The sequence below is a fragment of the Polypterus senegalus genome, chromosome 2 (genome assembly GCF_016835505.1).
Source record: "Polypterus senegalus isolate Bchr_013 chromosome 2, ASM1683550v1, whole genome shotgun sequence".
In the NCBI taxonomy this organism is placed as follows: domain Eukaryota; kingdom Metazoa; phylum Chordata; class Cladistia; order Polypteriformes; family Polypteridae; genus Polypterus; species Polypterus senegalus.
The window spans coordinates 73,504,559-73,522,818 of NC_053155.1; the positions used below are offsets into that span (position 1 = coordinate 73,504,559).

The following is an 18,260-nucleotide window of genomic DNA, read 5'->3' on the forward strand; positions in this document are numbered from 1 at the left end:
AGCACGTTAGTCTTGTTGGAAACTTTGATTTGGCCTATGAGTGCTATTGTCCTGTATAGGCAACAATTCCAAACAGCATTGATTTTAACCTTGCGTCCGCTGCTTTCCTCATACCTGCTGCCTGTCAGCGAAACTAAGAAAATAAGCAGGTTTGTAAAAGACTTCACTTAAGTAAAAAAATAAACATATCAGTAAATAGTAGGATTTAGAATTTACAGCAGTCAGCTAACAAAAGCATGTATTAAGCTTGTGTTTTACAGACTAAAACTACTACATTTAAAGTTACAATGTTAATTTATAACAAAGTGTGAGGACACTTTAAATCTTTATCTTCAGCTTTCTTGCACAATGACAGTGCAGTGTTCATTCAGCAACATTTTGGCACCAAGCCAGCTGGTACCACCTGCCAACATGCTGGACTGTCATTGGAGAGCACACTGCTGGAGTTTCACTGTCCAGTATATACGACTTATCTAGTTCATTTATAGCAACAGAAAATTCCCAGAAAAAATGGGAACAGCAGCACAGTTACAAACAATCATAGCATTTGCATTTCTTTTTAAATAAGCAGGAATTCAGTGGCAAGAGGGATCAGCTGCTCAGTAATGCTGTATGATTTGGGGCAAAATACAGCACAGCTGACCCAGAAAATATTTAACTGATTTGTTCCAGTTTCAAGTGTTGCAATACTGTTCTGTTTTACTGACCATGGGAAAGAGCCAGTGGAATTCTCCTGCCAGTTAGTGTCGCAAAAGTATAAGATGTGCATCTGGGTTGTGTGGTTTGTAGCACAACGTTTTTTAAGAGCTGTGAAATAGATCTTAAAACTCTTTATACTGTATATTAGCTATTAACAAAAAGATGAAATCAATTGGAAAAAAGGAAGTCCCTTAAAAGGCGTACTAAAGAAGGTGATTTTAAAATGTTACTACCATTATTGGGGTGGTCTTTAGTTTATCCAGCATTACATTTGTGCAAACAGTAAAACTATTTAAAAGAATGTAAAAAGAAGAGAGACACCACGCCATTCCAGTCGTATGTACAGTATATGCACACTAAGGCTGATTTTCTTTGACCCATTTCTAGACCACTGAATACATTTAGCCAAGTGTTCAGAACTGCCTTTCTGCTCTTATGCAGTTCCTTTTATTTTAGAGCAGACCCACAAAGGGTCACAAGCATCATACTCGTACTTTATTACAGAGACTTCACAATTGTACCCCTAACTAGTGTGGTCTCCATTCTTCCCCAGTTTTAATTATTGGAATTTACTATATAGTTCAAATAATGTTAATTAATGTAGTACTTTAAACAAAGATCACACAAAAATAAGACATAGCACAACATTAATTGGTATGATATGCAGATAAGGTACAGATAAAAAAAGAAGATGGTAGAAATGAAACCACAAGGGCTGAGTATTAGGGAGGACAGAAGAGTTGCGTAATGAGGGTGAAGCGATAGTTAAAATTTCAGGCCATCTTCTAGCTTCATTTTAGTTTTATGAGAGGGTATGTTCCTGTCTTGCACTAGATCCTGCTGAGGTTTCAACCCCTGCAGCCATGAACTGAACGGAGTGCTTTTGATAAATGCTAGGCAGTGTGGGGTGGTGGTTAAGGCTTTGGACCTCAAACCCTGAGGTTGTGGGTATCAAATCCTGCTACTGACACCGCGCTTCCATCAGCAAGTCCCTTGACCTGCCTGGGCTCCAATTGGAAAAAAACGAGAGAAATGAAACCAATTGTCTCATAAATGCTGCAAGTTGCCTGGTACAAAGGCGTCTGCCAAATATGTAAATGGATGAACAGAATACATTGTCATACACCATTTTAAAATGTATATCATCATTACTTGCATAATCATCACTAGGGTTGGCAAGTGTAATGAAATTTAAGTGGAATTTCCTACTTTCCAATGACCAGGACTGAAGCTTATTGATCCAATTACATCATGTGGCTGTCATTCATTCACTGATGTTGTGAGAAGTCAGAACCTACCGGTGGGCAAAAGGCAGAATCATGTATCATATACAGTATAAGTGTTGTGTGTTGCACAATGCCTTTTCTTCTCTTTACTCTGCATATCATTTCCATCTACCCCCTGTAATTCTCCATGAAATTGTTACAAATGAGGAAGAACTTGTGTTCAACAGCCGTGGTCCTCTGTAACTATGAATTGGATTAAGCAAAATTTTTTTCCCTTTTTTTGTAGCATGTTTATGTTGTTTTTTATGATGTTAGATAAGCAGCATTCAAGATCAAGTTTGTGCTTTTCTACTAATGATGACATTTTCCATTATGAACATATCAAAATAGTTATTTGAATGTCTACAGAGTGTCAGTAATAAATTGTCCTAACCCTGATTTCCACTGTTTCCTTACAGGCATGTGTTCCATCGCACATGTATTGATCCATGGTTGCTGGATCATCGAACCTGCCCAATGTGTAAACTCGACGTTATAAAAGCTCTTGGCTTTCTGGTGAGTTTGAGTGCGAGTGTGACCTTGGATTCCCACGCTGTCAAGAAAGGAACAAGGGAATTTGGCTGCACTGTACTAGTGCAGATTATTTATGAATGAGACATCAGTGGTACTTAAAGTCTGTGCTGGGCTGGTGCCCTGCCCGGGGTTTGTTTCCTGCCTTGCAACCTGTGTTGGCTTGGATTGGCTCCAGCAGACCCCCGTGACCCTGTGTTAGGATATAGCAGGTTGGGTAATGGATGGATGGATGGATGGTACTTAAAGTAAAAACTGAGCATTTGTTTTTTGTTTTTTTTATCTTCATGGAATGCATTTGTTCAATATATCATCTATTCTAAAAGTTTGTTTTCAGAAAGATTCAATTTGTTTATATTCACTTAATTAAATGTATATGTCCCCCTAGCTATTATACAGAATTTACAGGAAATGTGTCCTTCATTTTTTGTGTATTTTAGTGTAGCCCCAAAAATAGATGAAACGTAATGGTGTGGTTGTTGTTGTTGTCAGTTTCTTAAGCAGAAGAGAGGTACACTTATTTTCAGACATTTCTGACAATGATGCAGTTCACTTGTAATATACAGAAAACTGCCTTCCAAGACTGTACTTGTGGTTTATGAATTATGCAATATGTTGCACATTATGTACTTTTTAAAAAATAGCTAGAGCACAAAATCATGTTTCCTAATGTTATTTTTGCCTCTGTGAATAAACAACACATTGCAAGAAGTATTTTAAACCAAAATTGTTTTTCAAATTTAGCTTTTGCACAATAGATTATAATCTCATCTTTAACACAAACATTATTTCATTTTTATCCTCGCTTGACTTTTTGTAGGATTTTTATGCTTAATGTATAAAAGGGACAGAATAAATTAGTGGCATTTGAAACAACCAATCTTCTGTTTATTTCACTCTCTGTACTGCTTGTCATGCTGAAACAATTAAAATCCTATATTTTAGGGTAAAGGAAAAGCTTTGTTATTTAATTATTTTGTAAAAATAATTTTAATCTGAAAATTCAGATCCTTCAGTCTATCTCAATTCTAAAGCCTAATTTGTTACAGTTTTACAAAACATCTACCTGAGCATCTAAAGTGAAGACTTAGAGTCCTTGAGGCATACCATTTACTTATAAAATATAGGGAAAATAAAAGGACTGTACTGTAAAGCTCTCAAAAATGGACCTAAAGTGCAAAGTCAACAAAAATGCAAATATCAAGGTCTCCAATTAAACATGCATGACAATATGCCTCATAATGTTAAAATGATACCGATTTATCCATTTTGATACCCAACAAAAGGATGAGCTTGTGGAAAGATCCACATATCAGTGCCTCTAACTCTAGGTCAGGCCATACCCATACCAGGCTCAGATGTTCGCTATGTCTGAAAATCAAAAGAATTTTGGTAAACTTTTTTTTGCTTAGCAGTTTGTTTTTGTCCAAAGCGACTTAAAAAAAAAAAAAAAAGAGGTCAGCCTAACCGAGTAAACATTAGTCGGGGGGGACTGTTTGGGATCAAGTATTACAGGACAAGCAGTACTTGATCAACCAGCAGAGTCTGTCCACTTAACAGTAAATCCTTGCTCTCTAGGGATTCCATTTCTGCAGGTTCACTTATCCAAAATGATAAAAGTAACCTATTTTGTGATACTTACAGACTAATTAGGCCCATTTGCGGCCATGCAATATGGGGAAAAAAAATTCTGAGAGGCCTATCTCAAAGCAGCAATACATGAGATTGAGCAATACCAGGTCTGTGCTGCACTGATGGGTGTGTAGGGTAAGCTGTTCAACTCATTCGTGATTGGGACCAAAACTTGTGATTGTTCCCTACAAAAGAGGAATTCCTAGTCAGTATACGTCAGAAGCTTGCACAAAGCAAGTCCCTGCCCTTTGTACACATCATCTGTCACTACTACAGATTGGATATTTTAATAAGGTCCTAAGGTTAGCCCTACTGCAGTCTTTTGTGGTATCTCGCAGAGTGACAAAAATACAATCAAACTGGACAACTACTCTGTAGATGAAATGAAAAGTCATAAAAATAAGATTTCCTTAAACGAAACTGCAGAAAGTTCATTACTGAGCATCGAGTACAGTGATCCCTCACTATATTGCGCTTCAACTTTTGCAGCTTCACTCCATTGCGGATTTTAAATGTAAGCACATCTAAATATATATCACGGATTTTTCGCTGGTTCGTGGATTTCTGCGGACAATGGGTCTTTTAATTTATGGTACATGCTTCCTCAGTTTGTTTGCCCAGTTGATTTCATACAAGGGACGCTATTGGCAGATGGCTGAGAAGCTACCCAATCAGAGCACGTATTAAATAAAACACCTCAATGATATACGATATGCTTCCCGCGTGGTGCTTCACACACTTCAAAGCTCTAACAGCCCGTATTGATTTTTGATTGTTTGCTTTTCTCTGTCTCTCTCTCTCTCTCTGACATTCTCTGCTCCTGATTGAGGGGTTGTGAGCAGAGGGGCTGTTTGCACAGTGGCTGTTTGCTTAGAAGATACAGACGCTCCTGTAAAAAATGCTGAAAGACTACCTTCACATTGATCCCTTCATTGCGGCCGCTTTAACGCGGGTGCTTCGTATACTTAAAAGCCCAACAGCCCTATTGATTTTTGATTGTTTACATTTCACTCTCTCTCTCTGACATTCTCTGCTCCTGACGTGCACTCTTTTGAAGAGGAAGATATGTTTGCATTCTTTTAATTGTGAGAAAGAACGGTCATCTCTGTCTTGTCATGGAGCACAGTTTAAACTTTTGACTAAAGGGTGTTATTTAATGTCTAGAGGGCTCTAATAATGTTAAAAAACGTATTTAGAAGGTCGTAAACAGGTTTTCAATGCTCTAACTTCGAAAATATTAGATCTATACTAATAAAAGGCAAAGCCCTCACTGACTCACTCATCACTAATTCTCCAACTTCTCGTGTAGGTAGAAGGCTGAAATTTGGCAGGCTTATTCCTTACAGCTTACTTACAAAAGTTAAGCAGGTTTCATTTTGAAATTCTACATGTAACAGTCATAACGGTTGACAACGTCCGCCATGTTGAACTTTCTTATTTATGGCCCCATCTTCATGAAATTTGGTAGGCGGCTTCTCTGCGCTAACCAAAACCGATGTACGTACTTATTTCAGTGGTATGACGCCACTGTCGGCCGCCATATTGAAGTTTCCAATGTCACTAATTCTCCGACTTCCCGTGTACGTAGAAGGCTGAAATTTGGCAGGCTCATTCCTTACAGTTTACTTACAAAAGTTAAGCAGGTTTCATTTTGAAATTCTACGCGTAACGGTCATAACAGTCGACAACGTCCACCATGTTGAACTTTCTTATTTATGGCCCAATCTTCACGAAATTTGGTAGGCGGCTTCCCTGCGCTAACCGAAACCAATGTACGTACTTATTTCGGTGGTATGATGCCACTGTCAGCCGCCATATTGAACTTTTCATTGGTCTTTGTTACTTATGAGCCTATCTTCAAGAAATTTGGTACGCGGGTTCTCAATGCTAACTGAATCCTACTTACATACATATATACGTTCATAGCCTGCAGCTCGGTCACTGTGTGAGGAGGCGTTGGGTCCCCCATCCTAACGCCTCCCACATTATTGGCTGCCTGCCTATATAAGGCCGTCCGTCGCTCCAGTCTCTACATTCCCTTCCTTGCTTGCTTCGCCACGGGATTCACGTCTCCCTGCTGATAACTACAGCCTTTTTATTTAATCCACGGCTTCTCCGATGTTTTATTGTTCATTTATTACAATTATAGTTATTGTGTAGGTATTTTAGACTTACTTTACATTGTTCAGGTACCCATTTCCTTTATCGTTCCAACCGTATCCCCACTAACATGTCTATCGAGGTGATCACCATCGATCAAAGAACTGTCACTTACCGAGTGGTTTCCATGCCTGGAGATGGCACCTACCTTTTCCATTCTCTGTGTTACATATTGCACGGTCATATCTGGCTCACTCTGGATATCCGGAGGAACATTCTGTCTTATGTATTGAATGACTGGGAAGTGTACCGAAATGGCCAAATATTTTACACCTTTCGACAACCGCCAATGTCTTTGAAACGTCTTAGATTCACAGGTGACGATTTCAGTAGTGGACACTTTGATGTTTATGAATGTTTAAACTCTCAAAAGCTGTTTAAACTCTCAAAAGCTGGATGTGAAGTTATCGATGAAACCGGTTGTATACTTACAATGCTTGACAGATGCCGAATGTCTCTTCAACACAAGTCCTACAAATACTGTCGTAATTGCAACAAACCATGAAACTCAATCTGATTATGACAGCAGCAATCCAAGCTGTGAGATTTGAAACAAGATTACTGTTCACATGGCCAACTGTACGTAGCATGCTCAAGAGTAAGCTCAGCGCACAGCTTGGTCATATTACAATCGGAGGGCCGAACTTACAATGTGGTATACAAAGAGATCCTTAACAAATAATTATTAGTATAAGGGCTTAAAATATATAAAAATAACCATACAAACATATGGTTTCTACTTCGCGGATTTTCACCTATCGCGGGGGGTTCTGGAACGCAACCCCCGTGATCGAGGAGCGATTACTGTATATGAGAGAAGAGGTTTCGACACATTTGTCCAATTCCTCCCTATCTCTGCCAGTCCTGACCCAGCTTGCCTGCCCCTTCCCTGAGGCACACACCGGGGACCCAGGCTGGGATGCATTGCAATGAAATTAGTTGATTTTCAGTACACAAAATTATGTGTTTATGGTAACGGGAGCAAAAGTGTATTTTGGTTTCCATTTTCAGAATTGGAATGTATGGATATATATAAACTCTACTAACTATTCATCGCAGAAACACAAGTACATATTTAATATTATTATTGCATAGGCACAGGTCAAAAGAAATGATCCTTAAAAAGTTGTGACTAGTTTATTACAGCCACAGATATCAGCTTTCCTTATGTTGTGAATGAGTTCAGATTCCTGATTTCATTCTACTATATTTTAGTCATTTTAGAGTTTCTAGTATTGAGCTCCATTCATACCGTTTTTCCAGGTGGACACGGAAGAGGTTCTTGAAGTGGCCATCCCAGATTCCTTGCAAGACAGCGTGACCATTGGCAGCGTTAGCGCATCCCTGCAAGAAGATGCAGATAACGAGGCTAGTACCAGCAGCACACCATCCCAGCAGGAGGCACAACTGGAAAGGGAGCCTGTGGAAGAGGCAGAGGAGTCAGTAGCTTTACTTGGTAAGGACTGACATGGCATCTGCCTTGTCAGTGTGCTGGGAATTGTAGCAACTGTAGGGAATAGTGCAAAAACACTAAAATGTTCAAGCCGCATTTTAGCCAATTATGCTATTAAGCTATCTTTTAGTTTTTATTTTTTCATCGACAATCCATAATTTTTAAGTCAATGTTAGAGTTTTGTATTTAATTCAGTTGATTCACTTTGAGTGATTTCTTCCTTAATAATGTTAAACAATATATCATAGCCAAAGGAGACATTAGCAATAAAAAGAAATATAACATCACAATAAAATATAAACTCCTCAACCTGCCGGCATCACCAGACCCATCCTGAGATGGCCAAGAAAAGAAGCAGAGAGCACAAGGGGGGGGGGTTCTGCGCTAGTGACATGCCACCCTACACATCCCAATCAGAGCAAAATAAATGATTTTTGATAACTGTAGTTCCTTTTTATAACGATGATACATTGGATGGAGAAGATAAATCAATACAAGCAGCTGAAAATTCTAAAATAATTAGGTTAATACTAGAATCCCTGAAGCCTGTTAAAATATTCGTAATGCCGGGAATTCTTAATTTTACTCGCACCTCCTCATCACTGCATTAACTGTGCACCAATAGCGCCTTTGTTTTGCTAATGTGTCAATCGGCCGTGGGCAGGCAGCCTGTTATCCCACCCCACACCAAGGAAGCTGAAGTCAGACACGAAATACTCATAAGCTGAAGTCGGTTTATAGTGCGGTGTCTGGAATTGTTTTGCAGTCGATTGACACATTTACAAAACCAAGGCGCTATCAATGTGCAGTAATGAGGAGGTGTGAGTAAAATGGAGATGGCCCGGCATTATGAATATTTTCACAGACTATGGGGATTCTAGTGTTAAGGAATTAAGTTCCTCTTATTATTCATGTTTTTGCCACCAATTTGTGGAAGTGCACTTTCCTGTTTAGGATTGACTTGACATATACCTTGACATATCCCTGATTGAAATGTTAGCCCATCACAGGATAGAATAACACCGGGGTAATTAGAAGGCAGTAGTAAATCCGGACATCAGGTCAGTGAGCTGTGCTGGGATAAACTGAAGTCACAATTAAAATCTACAAAGGTAGAAGTAGCAGTAGTACAAGTATAATGTGTACAGAATTCACTGAAACTTTAATTTGCAAGTCCAACCCACATAGAACATGTTAGTCTGTCAAGAGCAGGGGTGTCGAACTCCGGGCCTGGAGGGCCGCAGTGGCTGCAGGTTTTCATTCTAAACCTTTTCTTAACTGGTGACCAGTTTGCACTGCTAATTATCTTCTTTTCCCTTCATTGTAATAGCCCTGTCTTTAAGGATTCAGTGCTCTGAATTGATTCTTTTCTTCATTAAATGACAGCCAATCAGAAATGAGATGTGAAATGAGCCAACAGATTACAAGCTAAATTGGGTCTTCAAACTGCAACCAATTTCACTCCAATCGGTTTCTTAATGAGAAGCTTCTTCTTGATATTAATTAAACCCGTTATTTAATTCCATGGCTTGTTGCTGCTCTCATTCTGCCACAGCAGACATTTCCAAAACAGTTGATTTTTCTTTTTTTTCCTAAGAACACTGTCAAAATGTTTTGGTGACCTGAGAGATCAACCTTACTGAGACCAACACCTTTCTTTATTTTCAGATATTATGTGATGGGCACAGGTTAGCTGGTCATGTGGTGGCTTGTTTTGTGTCTCTTTATTGTTTGGCTGCTAAGTAAGGATAAAGAAACAACTAAGGGGGCCTGAGTCAAGTTAGTTAAAACTAAGGCAAAAAATAATCAGCAGCAAAAACTGGTCACTAATAAAGAAAATGGTAAGAATGAACCTGAAGCCACTGCAGCCCTCCAGGACTGGAGTTTGACACCCGTGCTGTACAGTCATAATAAACGAGAATTTGTTAAAATACATAACTTCAGTTTATGTAAGAGAAGACCCAAATTCTTGTGAATATTCAGTTAACACATATCTTCCATCTTTTAATTACACACTTGAGCCTTCAGGAACTCTTAAGTGGGGATACATGACTATGGTTCACTGGGTTAGAAACGTGAGGTAACACTCACAACAAAAACCCTTTAGTCATCCATCAAAATGTGTAATACCAGAGAAAACACAAGTGAAATGAGACAAAAGGTCAGGTCTTTGTAAACATCCCTATTTCCACTATAAAAGCAATAATTAAGAAGTTTCAATTGACTGGAGCTGTGACAAATCTGCCTGCACGAGTACACAAGACTGCTTTGCCTCCATGCACAGTGAGGTTTAAGAGGCAAGCTTTCTCCAAGGATCACAGTTGAACAGTGGCAGGAGTTGATTGCGTCCTGGAGTCGAATCTTGAAAACTACAATTAGACACCACCTACATGGAACCAAACTATTTGGCAGACTTGCCAAGCAGAAGCCTCTGTTGACATTAAATCACAAATATCAGCAATTAGAGCTTGCTAAACATTACTGGAATTCAGATTGAAAATGAGTATTTGTGGTCATTTGAAACAAAAGTTTATCATAAATTGAGTCAAGGTTATGCCACATAAGAGTTCCCAAGCATGTAATCCCAAACAGTTCCAGAAATGCCCACTGGCTTGCGGGTGGGTTTACTGTCAAACCCCTGCTAGATGCAAGAGCAAATGCAGGATATTTAAAGATTCATTTCATAAAAAGTTATTTTTCTGTTTGAAACTGCAAAGAGGACAAATGACATACAATGCTTACAAAAGACAATTCCAAATGCAACCAATCCCAGGACGGAATCCAAAGAATGGTCAGAATTCAGAGCACAATAGAACATAAGAACACTCACCAACTCCCTAGCGCATTCAAGATGGACCACCAAGAACAGTGGGAATCCCTCGTTTTTATAGGGCTGAGGGCAGTCCCGGGCAGTGATGGGCAGGTGGTCCCACCTCTTAGGGTCTCATTTCACTTGTATATTCTCTGGTCTTACACATATTGATGGATGGCAAAAGTCCTGTGTGTTACCTCACTTGTATAACCTATGAAAGACAAGGCACATACTGTATGTAACAAAGCCATTGATATATAGACAAAAATCAAATACAAACAAAAATGCAAATAAATACGAGTAAAAATTAATAAAAACTACAGAATCAGAAATGAACAAAGACGACATTAAAACAAAGATTTGAACTCCAACCAGAATGAAACCTAATGACATCACAAAGAAAACAAGAGCATTGCTCAGTGAAGCATATTGGTTGGTCCTCCTGACTTCATCAAGTATCAGGAGATTTTTAGTTCAAACTCTGCGAAGACTGAGGCATGGTGAATCTTTTGAATAATGGTGTCAACAAGCGAGGTTGAAGGACTCAGGAGGTTTTCTATAGTGGATTCAACTTTATAAATGTAAACTGATTTTTGGGATGACATGCAAGTGTAGAATTTCATTGTTGATTATGAAATGCTCAGGTTAGACAAAGTTACATTCTTCAGATGTATTTGTGTTATTCCCTATAATAATGGTAAACTTGCTAAGAATGGCTTCAAGTGTGGGAGGACAACATATTTTGTGGTTGGCAAATGAATGTTAATTACACTCTTTTATTTTAATTCTTTTGCAGATGAGAATCAGAGATGTGAGATGAAACGTGACAAGGGTCTGCCGACAGTGGACAACACAGGCTGCTGCTGAGTACTGGTGACACATGAGGGCCTGATCGTGTCGTGTCCCAGTTTACTTGTAACTTAAAAGACATTGTGGTCTGGTGTCAAGATACTCCAAATAATATATAAAAATATATTTTATGTAATGCCACCTTTCAAAGAAATATTCTATTTCAAAATGCTGAGATTAGAATAGTTTTGAGCAGAACTAGGTTTACCTGCAGTAAAGTAAACCAAGAATGTCACTTTCTGTGTAGGCAGTCTCTTTCTGTTTATACTGTAGTTAGCCATTTCGCAGTAAAGACTGTCGAGTGTTCATCTGGGTAAGATCAGACTGGGTGGGAGCGGATTGCTAAATCATTAACAATTACAGCTTCAGCAGACGGGGCTTGACTTGTAGGACAGGCAGTTTGCAAATGGCAGTCCTTCCCGACAAGCATAGAATTTTACCATGTGCTCAGAGTTTTTTAATGGAAACCTCTGCTCAGAGAGTTCAGCAGCACCATTCAAGAGTTTACAGATCCCATTCATTGCCGTGTGATGGAATTGTCAGGACTTCAAGTGAAAATGGCTTTGGCTGCCCTTGTGTACTAGGATCCAGAGCAAACCGATAAAACTTCAACGCTACCTCATTCAGCATTCAGTTTTTCCTTCTTCAGTAGTCCCATTCCCCTGGCCACCTATTCATCTTCAGGATCTGCTCAGCACTAGTATAGGAAATATTCCTGCTACCAAACTGTTTCCTTAAGGCTTCCATATAAGATAGTGAATGGTAGCACGTTTGGTACCTTTGCTACTTGCATTTTTATACTTTAATAACTGCAGTGATGCATCCTGTGCTAGACCAGCACTACCCTTAGCCTCTCCCATTTTGTTTCTCACAGTGCAACATGTGGAGGTTGGCAGAATGCTTACCAGTTGCCAGGTTTCTCATATCTGAATGTTCCTCCTTTTTATCACAAGACAAAAAAAAACTAATTAACGTGGGAAACTCATAATTTCCAAATGTGATGAGTTATGTGGGAAGACAACATTAAATCTTAGTTAAAAGTTCCATCGAGACCAGATGAGGAGTTGCTGAGATGTAAGCTCCACCTTTTGACAGAAATGGAGAAGTGGGACGAGCTGATGGCCAGTCTTACACTGACATTTCATTCCTGTTGCTTTTCAGCAGTCTTCCAGCACGGACTTTCTTTGCTCTGCACATTGTCAAGAGTTGCCCTGTGAAATGTTAGAAGCGAAGATGGATCTCTGACTTTACAAAATCTCAGCATGTTACCCACAAACCTTGTGACTCTGGAACCTTTCATCCAAAACATGCAGCAGTTGTTACATTCTGCATCACGTCAGTGAATATTGGGAGATAAATTCAGAAGGACTTGATTTGTTAGGTTTGGCCAAAATAATTATTTCTGTTGGCATTACAGTGAATGCATATCCTGTAACTAACAGTATAAAAAAACAGGATATAAAGGCAGAAAGAAAAAGTTTAAATTTCAAAGTCACCCCTGCAGTCCTGGTGAAGGCACCTTTGCTAGAGATAAGCTTGAAAATGCACTTTTTCTTTTTTCTTTTGTCAATTCCACATATACCAGTTCCACCGAGTCTGACTATCAAATCAGTGTTAAAATATTAATAATAATAATATGCATGACCTGGTTGGCTGTTACCAGACGACATATTCCTTAAGGTGAATTTACCTTTGTGAAATGTGGGCACATTTAAACATGTAATGGGGTCAGTGTTGACACCCAAAATTATATTTTATACCTACTGGTAGTATAAAATGATGAATCTAATGTCAACCACAGGGCTGGAATCAGTCTGGGCAGCATCATTCACAAAGCAAGATGACAGGGAGGCAGGCCAGCATGGCACGCACTTGTAGGCACAGCTAGACTGCATCCCACAAAGCCAGTCTGGAGTCACCAGTGTGGGTTATGAGAAGAACAAAATGGAGTACCTGGGAAAGAAAGACATGGGCGAACGTGCACACTCTACGTGGGTGATAACTGGGATGGGATTCCAAGTCTGTGCTGATCGTTACACCGTCGTGCTGCCCTGTATAGGGAAACATCAATTTAATTTAGAAATCAACATTACAATGACTAAAGCACAGTTAAATCATGTTTACAGTTAAATGAGGTCATCGTTATATACCTTATTAAATGCATTGTGCTTTTTCTGGCTGACTCAAACTGCTTCATAAATTAAACAACCAGACTTTATTTTAAATTGTGCCTTTCTGTACCAAACACCATCCCAAGGCACTTATATATAATTTTTTTAAACAGCCAGTTGACCCCCCCATGACACTATAGTTAGGATATAGCGGGTTGGATAATGGATGGATGGATGAACCAGCATAGTTGTGGTTTAGTGACCAGTTCTTTTTCTTCTTCTATTTCACACTTCAAAACTCAACATTTTTGTAATGTATGTTTGTTTAAAAGCAAAAAAAAAATGGCCTAATAATTTTTTTTTTTTTGGACAGTTCATCTGCCAAGTTGCATTTCTGATCTTAAAAGTCATTTGGCAAGTGTGAGAGGACAGCTAGAGACAACATGGCAGACCAGTGCTGGCAAGAAGTAGTTCTTCTTTGTTAACAAAATGTTCACGTTTCAAAGAAATATTTGGCAAACGTAACGTTTGTGATGCAATGCCCTATTAATAGAAAGGTACATTGGAGAGATTTTGAGAATACTGTGTGTCACTTTGAGGAAAAAAAAAATGAGCATTTGGACAAACATTCCAAATAATCAAAAATCTATAAAAATGGCCAGTGGCCTTGACGGAGATCCTGCCAGGCCCTCAGATGAGCGAGAGTAGACTTGACCTTTTCCTAGCTAATGTCCGTGTGCTGTCCAGTTTTGTGTTCGACTCTCTGGTTTAGGTGTTCACATCACAAGCACAACTCCTACTGCTGAAATGGGACATCAAACATCATTTTGTTTGTAGCCTACAACGACTAATGTATTGCTTAACAAAAGACTGTGTTATTTTTGGAAAATATGCATTAAAATATGAAAAGTTCTTACTAATTTTTATGTTGTTCTGCAGTAATATTTGCATTCAAATGCAATGCTTTTTTTAAGCCGATTGGATGGACAGAAGAGGGCTGTAAAAGATTGTGACATTAAAACTGACAAGTTGTAAACGTCACCAGCACCCCAGTAGTGACTCACGCAGCCCGTGTGTGTCCCAGGATACTCTCAACATCCCCTCACCTCCTGTAAACGGGCCAGAGGAATGTGATATGAGTACAGGCCATATCAGTGTTTGTTAGTTGCATCCCATGCAGTGTATTAATAATCAGAATGACCACCTTGAAATTTTCACACTTGCGTGGCACTTGCTCCTATGTCTCTGGTCCACAGCACTGCCAGCTTAGTGCCACTTGGGTACTCTGATCTCTTCTGTCCAAAAAGTCTGCATAATCCAGCATAAGTAAAACCGAAATACAGTCAAGAATAAAAATATTCCAATATTATTATTCTACTGTATATAAGCAGCAAGGCTGGCTTTGGTCCTCCCCTGCAAGATTACTCATTGGGCAGTAAAGTGTCCTCCTTCAAGGTCCTTGAGCAGCCATGACGGCCTCCTTCTCCCCCCAGTTGGCTTTTATTATTTTTTAGGCCTTCCTTAAACATTCTGTGCCATGTGTTTCTAGGCTGTACCCTCTTTCTAAAGTCAATGAATGCTTTTGGCATGTCTGTGAGCTGGCGTATGCAGGATATGCCCAGCCAGACAGACTGTGTAATTATGGGTTGTTTCTAACACACACTTCTGCCAGAGCCGGTCGGTCCCAAGCTCAGATGAGGAGGAGGAGGAGGGTTGGCTGTCAGGCCTGCAACCTGACCCCATAAAACAGAAAACGCCGCAGAAACTGTACGCATAGCCAGTGCTTTGTGCTTAAAATCACCTGCAGAGGCCACACAACATTTTTGTTAAAAATAACAAGACACAGTTGAGGCCCATTTTATGCAAGATTTCTTCTTCTGCTCAGTCTTCATCCCATGGTTGAGTGACCTGCAGTTGCTTGCTTTCTTTCTTGGAATGGGCTCTGACCCTGCCAGCTCCTGTACCGAGTGCAGGGGGCTAATAAAACAGATAATTGAATATGTAGCAGCAGCATCACACATTTCTGAGTGAACTTCCTTAGCAGGGGCCCTTTGCACCGTGGATGCATGTCCTGACCAGTGCTGGAAAATGACAGCTTCAGGCTAAATTCCAAGTGGTGCCACATCCTAACTGGAAAGAAAGCAAGCAAGACTAAATGTGTGACACCAGTCAGTCACAAAAACAGAAAGCATTGATCACAAAATGTCTGAGAAGAACCTGGGACATGGACATTGTGTCACCAGCCATTGTAATATTAAAAGGCCAATTGAGCGTTAGATTTCTTTTCTTAATGGCACACTTCATAAAGTATACAGATGGACTTGACTGTCCCGTTGTTATCGAGTGGCTCCTGAAGTGCTTTCTTTACATATAGTTTTTAAAGTCTGGCAGACAACAGAAATTGTGGGGTCATCTAGGTGGAGCAGAAGTAGAAGTGTGATTTACACTTGTCATCCTGCGGTGGTCTGCAGTCCAGTCCCTTGCCCCCAGCATACTCAGGCTGTTGGAGATTATTAAACGGGTACAAACAGGCCACTCCTGCCAACCCAGGAAAAGAGGTCCTCCCAGTTTTAAAAAGTCGCAGCTAAACTTTCCATTAAAAGGCCTCTGCGCCTATGAACTGAACAAGGATGACAACGGTAGCCGTTAACTGATCAAAGGGATTTTCTCGTCTCTGTTTGTGTCCCTAAAGTATCGAGGTATTGACAGCATCACCATACTGAGCGTCTGTCCGTTTGTCAAACACACGCCTGTCTAGGATTGTGGGACACTCGATGGGACTGCGCACTCAAGGTCAGTGTCGGGCATCTCGTGGTAGGTAACCCTGAAGCCTGCGCAACTTTACCCTAACAGACTAAAGGGACCTCAATGAACAGAAATGTGAAACAAGTTATTTACTGTATTTAAATGAAATGCAGCTTTACAGATTAAATAAGAAATTAGCCATAAAGATCTCACATTAAAGCAGTCATACAAAATAAACAAAGGGACAAAAGAATAATAAAAAGTGAGACTATATAGTCTTTTAAGATTGGTAAGAGAGTGAGCTTCTCTACTTTCCCCTGGTAGTGCGTCATGTAACTCTGGGCTCAAATAGTTAAGTGCTGATTCTCCACTGCATTCTCGGTTCAAGGAGAAGTTTGGTATTTTTCATGTCAAATTTATTTCTTCACCAATATGCTGTACAGTATATGTATTTGACATGCAAAATTGCATTCTAAAGTTGTTTTTTTCCTGATAAATTTTACCATCATCCATTATGTTATAATGGAGGATAATAGGGCATGGGGCACCACTAGAAAGATAAAAGGCCAAAAACTTAACCATGAAGAGGCAGATGTTCTGAAAATAAGCCTTTCGAGTTTGACGCATGTTTGGGACACCAAAAGGGATCTGGAAATGATCATTTTACAGAATCTTCTAACCCGGGTCCCGTTTTTCTCAAGGTAAGGATACATTTTGTATTTACTTGTGTGAGTTCTCACATAAACATGGAAACAAATCAAAACCAACCAATCAGGCGTCTCGAACAGTTTAATGTGATTTGGTCAGTCAGGAGGACAGTAAACCTCTGGATGCGACTGAGCTGGTCTTCTTTTAAAATGGTGGAATCTCCTAATAGTACGGTGTGTGTGTCACCAGAAGACGTGGATCAACGTGGACAGATTTGCTAAGTTTTTAAGGTGCCCCATTAGCCTTCATTGTAAAGGTTCTGAGAGAGGAAATTACTTATTTTATTTTTTTTTTTTTTTACATTTATAGAAGACTCTTAAATTTAAAACACAGTTTCAGGTTGTCAAATGCGTGTATACCTTGTGCATGAAGAATCTTACAATTACTGATGTCAAGGTTCTCAAAGGATGTTCAGTAATTTATGATGGTGCTTTATAAGCGAGAAAGAGAACTTTAGTGACACCAGCAGCCAATAAAGATTAATCCATGAACACCAGTTTACAAAGATCAATCAGACAATGCTGGACATGTTGATTCCTCTGGCAGCTACTCTAGGAAGTGGAACCTTATGAACTGGGAGAGAAGATTTGGGGGAGCTCATGGAGTTGTGATGTCGCTAGTTGGCCGAGACCGAGTAAACACGAGCACTGATACAGATGTGCTCCGTCACCAGTGGGTTTCTGCACAACCAGCAGGGGCTCTTCTAGTTTTTGTCCCAAGGAGGTACAGAAGGGGGTGACATAAAAGTCAAAGAAAAAGCTCAAATGTAACTGGCAGGACACACAGAGGCTGACGGAGCTGCAGCACAAGCTAAGAGCCTGGCCAGCAGCTGGACGATGGAGGCCTCCCTTAGCGGACGGAGCAGTACGAGAGAGAAGAGATTTATAGTAAAGCACAAACCCTAATTAACACGGGGGGTATACAGCAACAGGACGCGTGGAGCTGGGAAGCATGGAGCCTTCAGCCGAGGTGAATGTAAACTACACACACACACAGCTTTACTGTGTCATTGCTGTAACATGCTCATCGAATACATAAAGTACATTGTGGCTGTTTAACCTTAAAACAATTCCACACCCTTGGCACAATCTCAACAAAATCTGGCAGACATAAAACTTAAAATTTGGACCCTGGGGGTACATTTAATGTTTCTCTCTTTGCTACAATGCCTTTAAAATACAGTGAATTTGGTCAGTTTATTTGCAAAACTATGCCCCCTAAGAAAAGGACTGCAATTGGCAAAGCGTCTTGAGCTGCCAAAAAGATGTCCATCTCAAGGGCTATGGAAACATCAA

The 18,260-nt window shown here is 39.8% G+C and overlaps 1 protein-coding gene across 1 annotated transcript in view; it reads left to right on the top strand.

Moving 5' to 3' along the window:
* The window catches only part of LOC120523037 (E3 ubiquitin-protein ligase RNF149-like), a 93,848-nt gene extending 79,416 nt beyond the window's left edge, over window positions 1-14,432 (top strand). The window contains exons 5-7 of the mRNA XM_039743976.1: window positions 2,384-2,480; window positions 7,551-7,743; window positions 11,349-14,432. Of these exons, the coding sequence (XP_039599910.1) occupies window positions 2,384-2,480; window positions 7,551-7,743; window positions 11,349-11,419 (361 nt within the window). The 3' untranslated portion in view covers window positions 11,420-14,432. The remainder of the gene's footprint in view (window positions 1-2,383; window positions 2,481-7,550; window positions 7,744-11,348) is intronic.
* The last annotated feature ends 3,828 nt before the right edge of the window (window positions 14,433-18,260 follow it).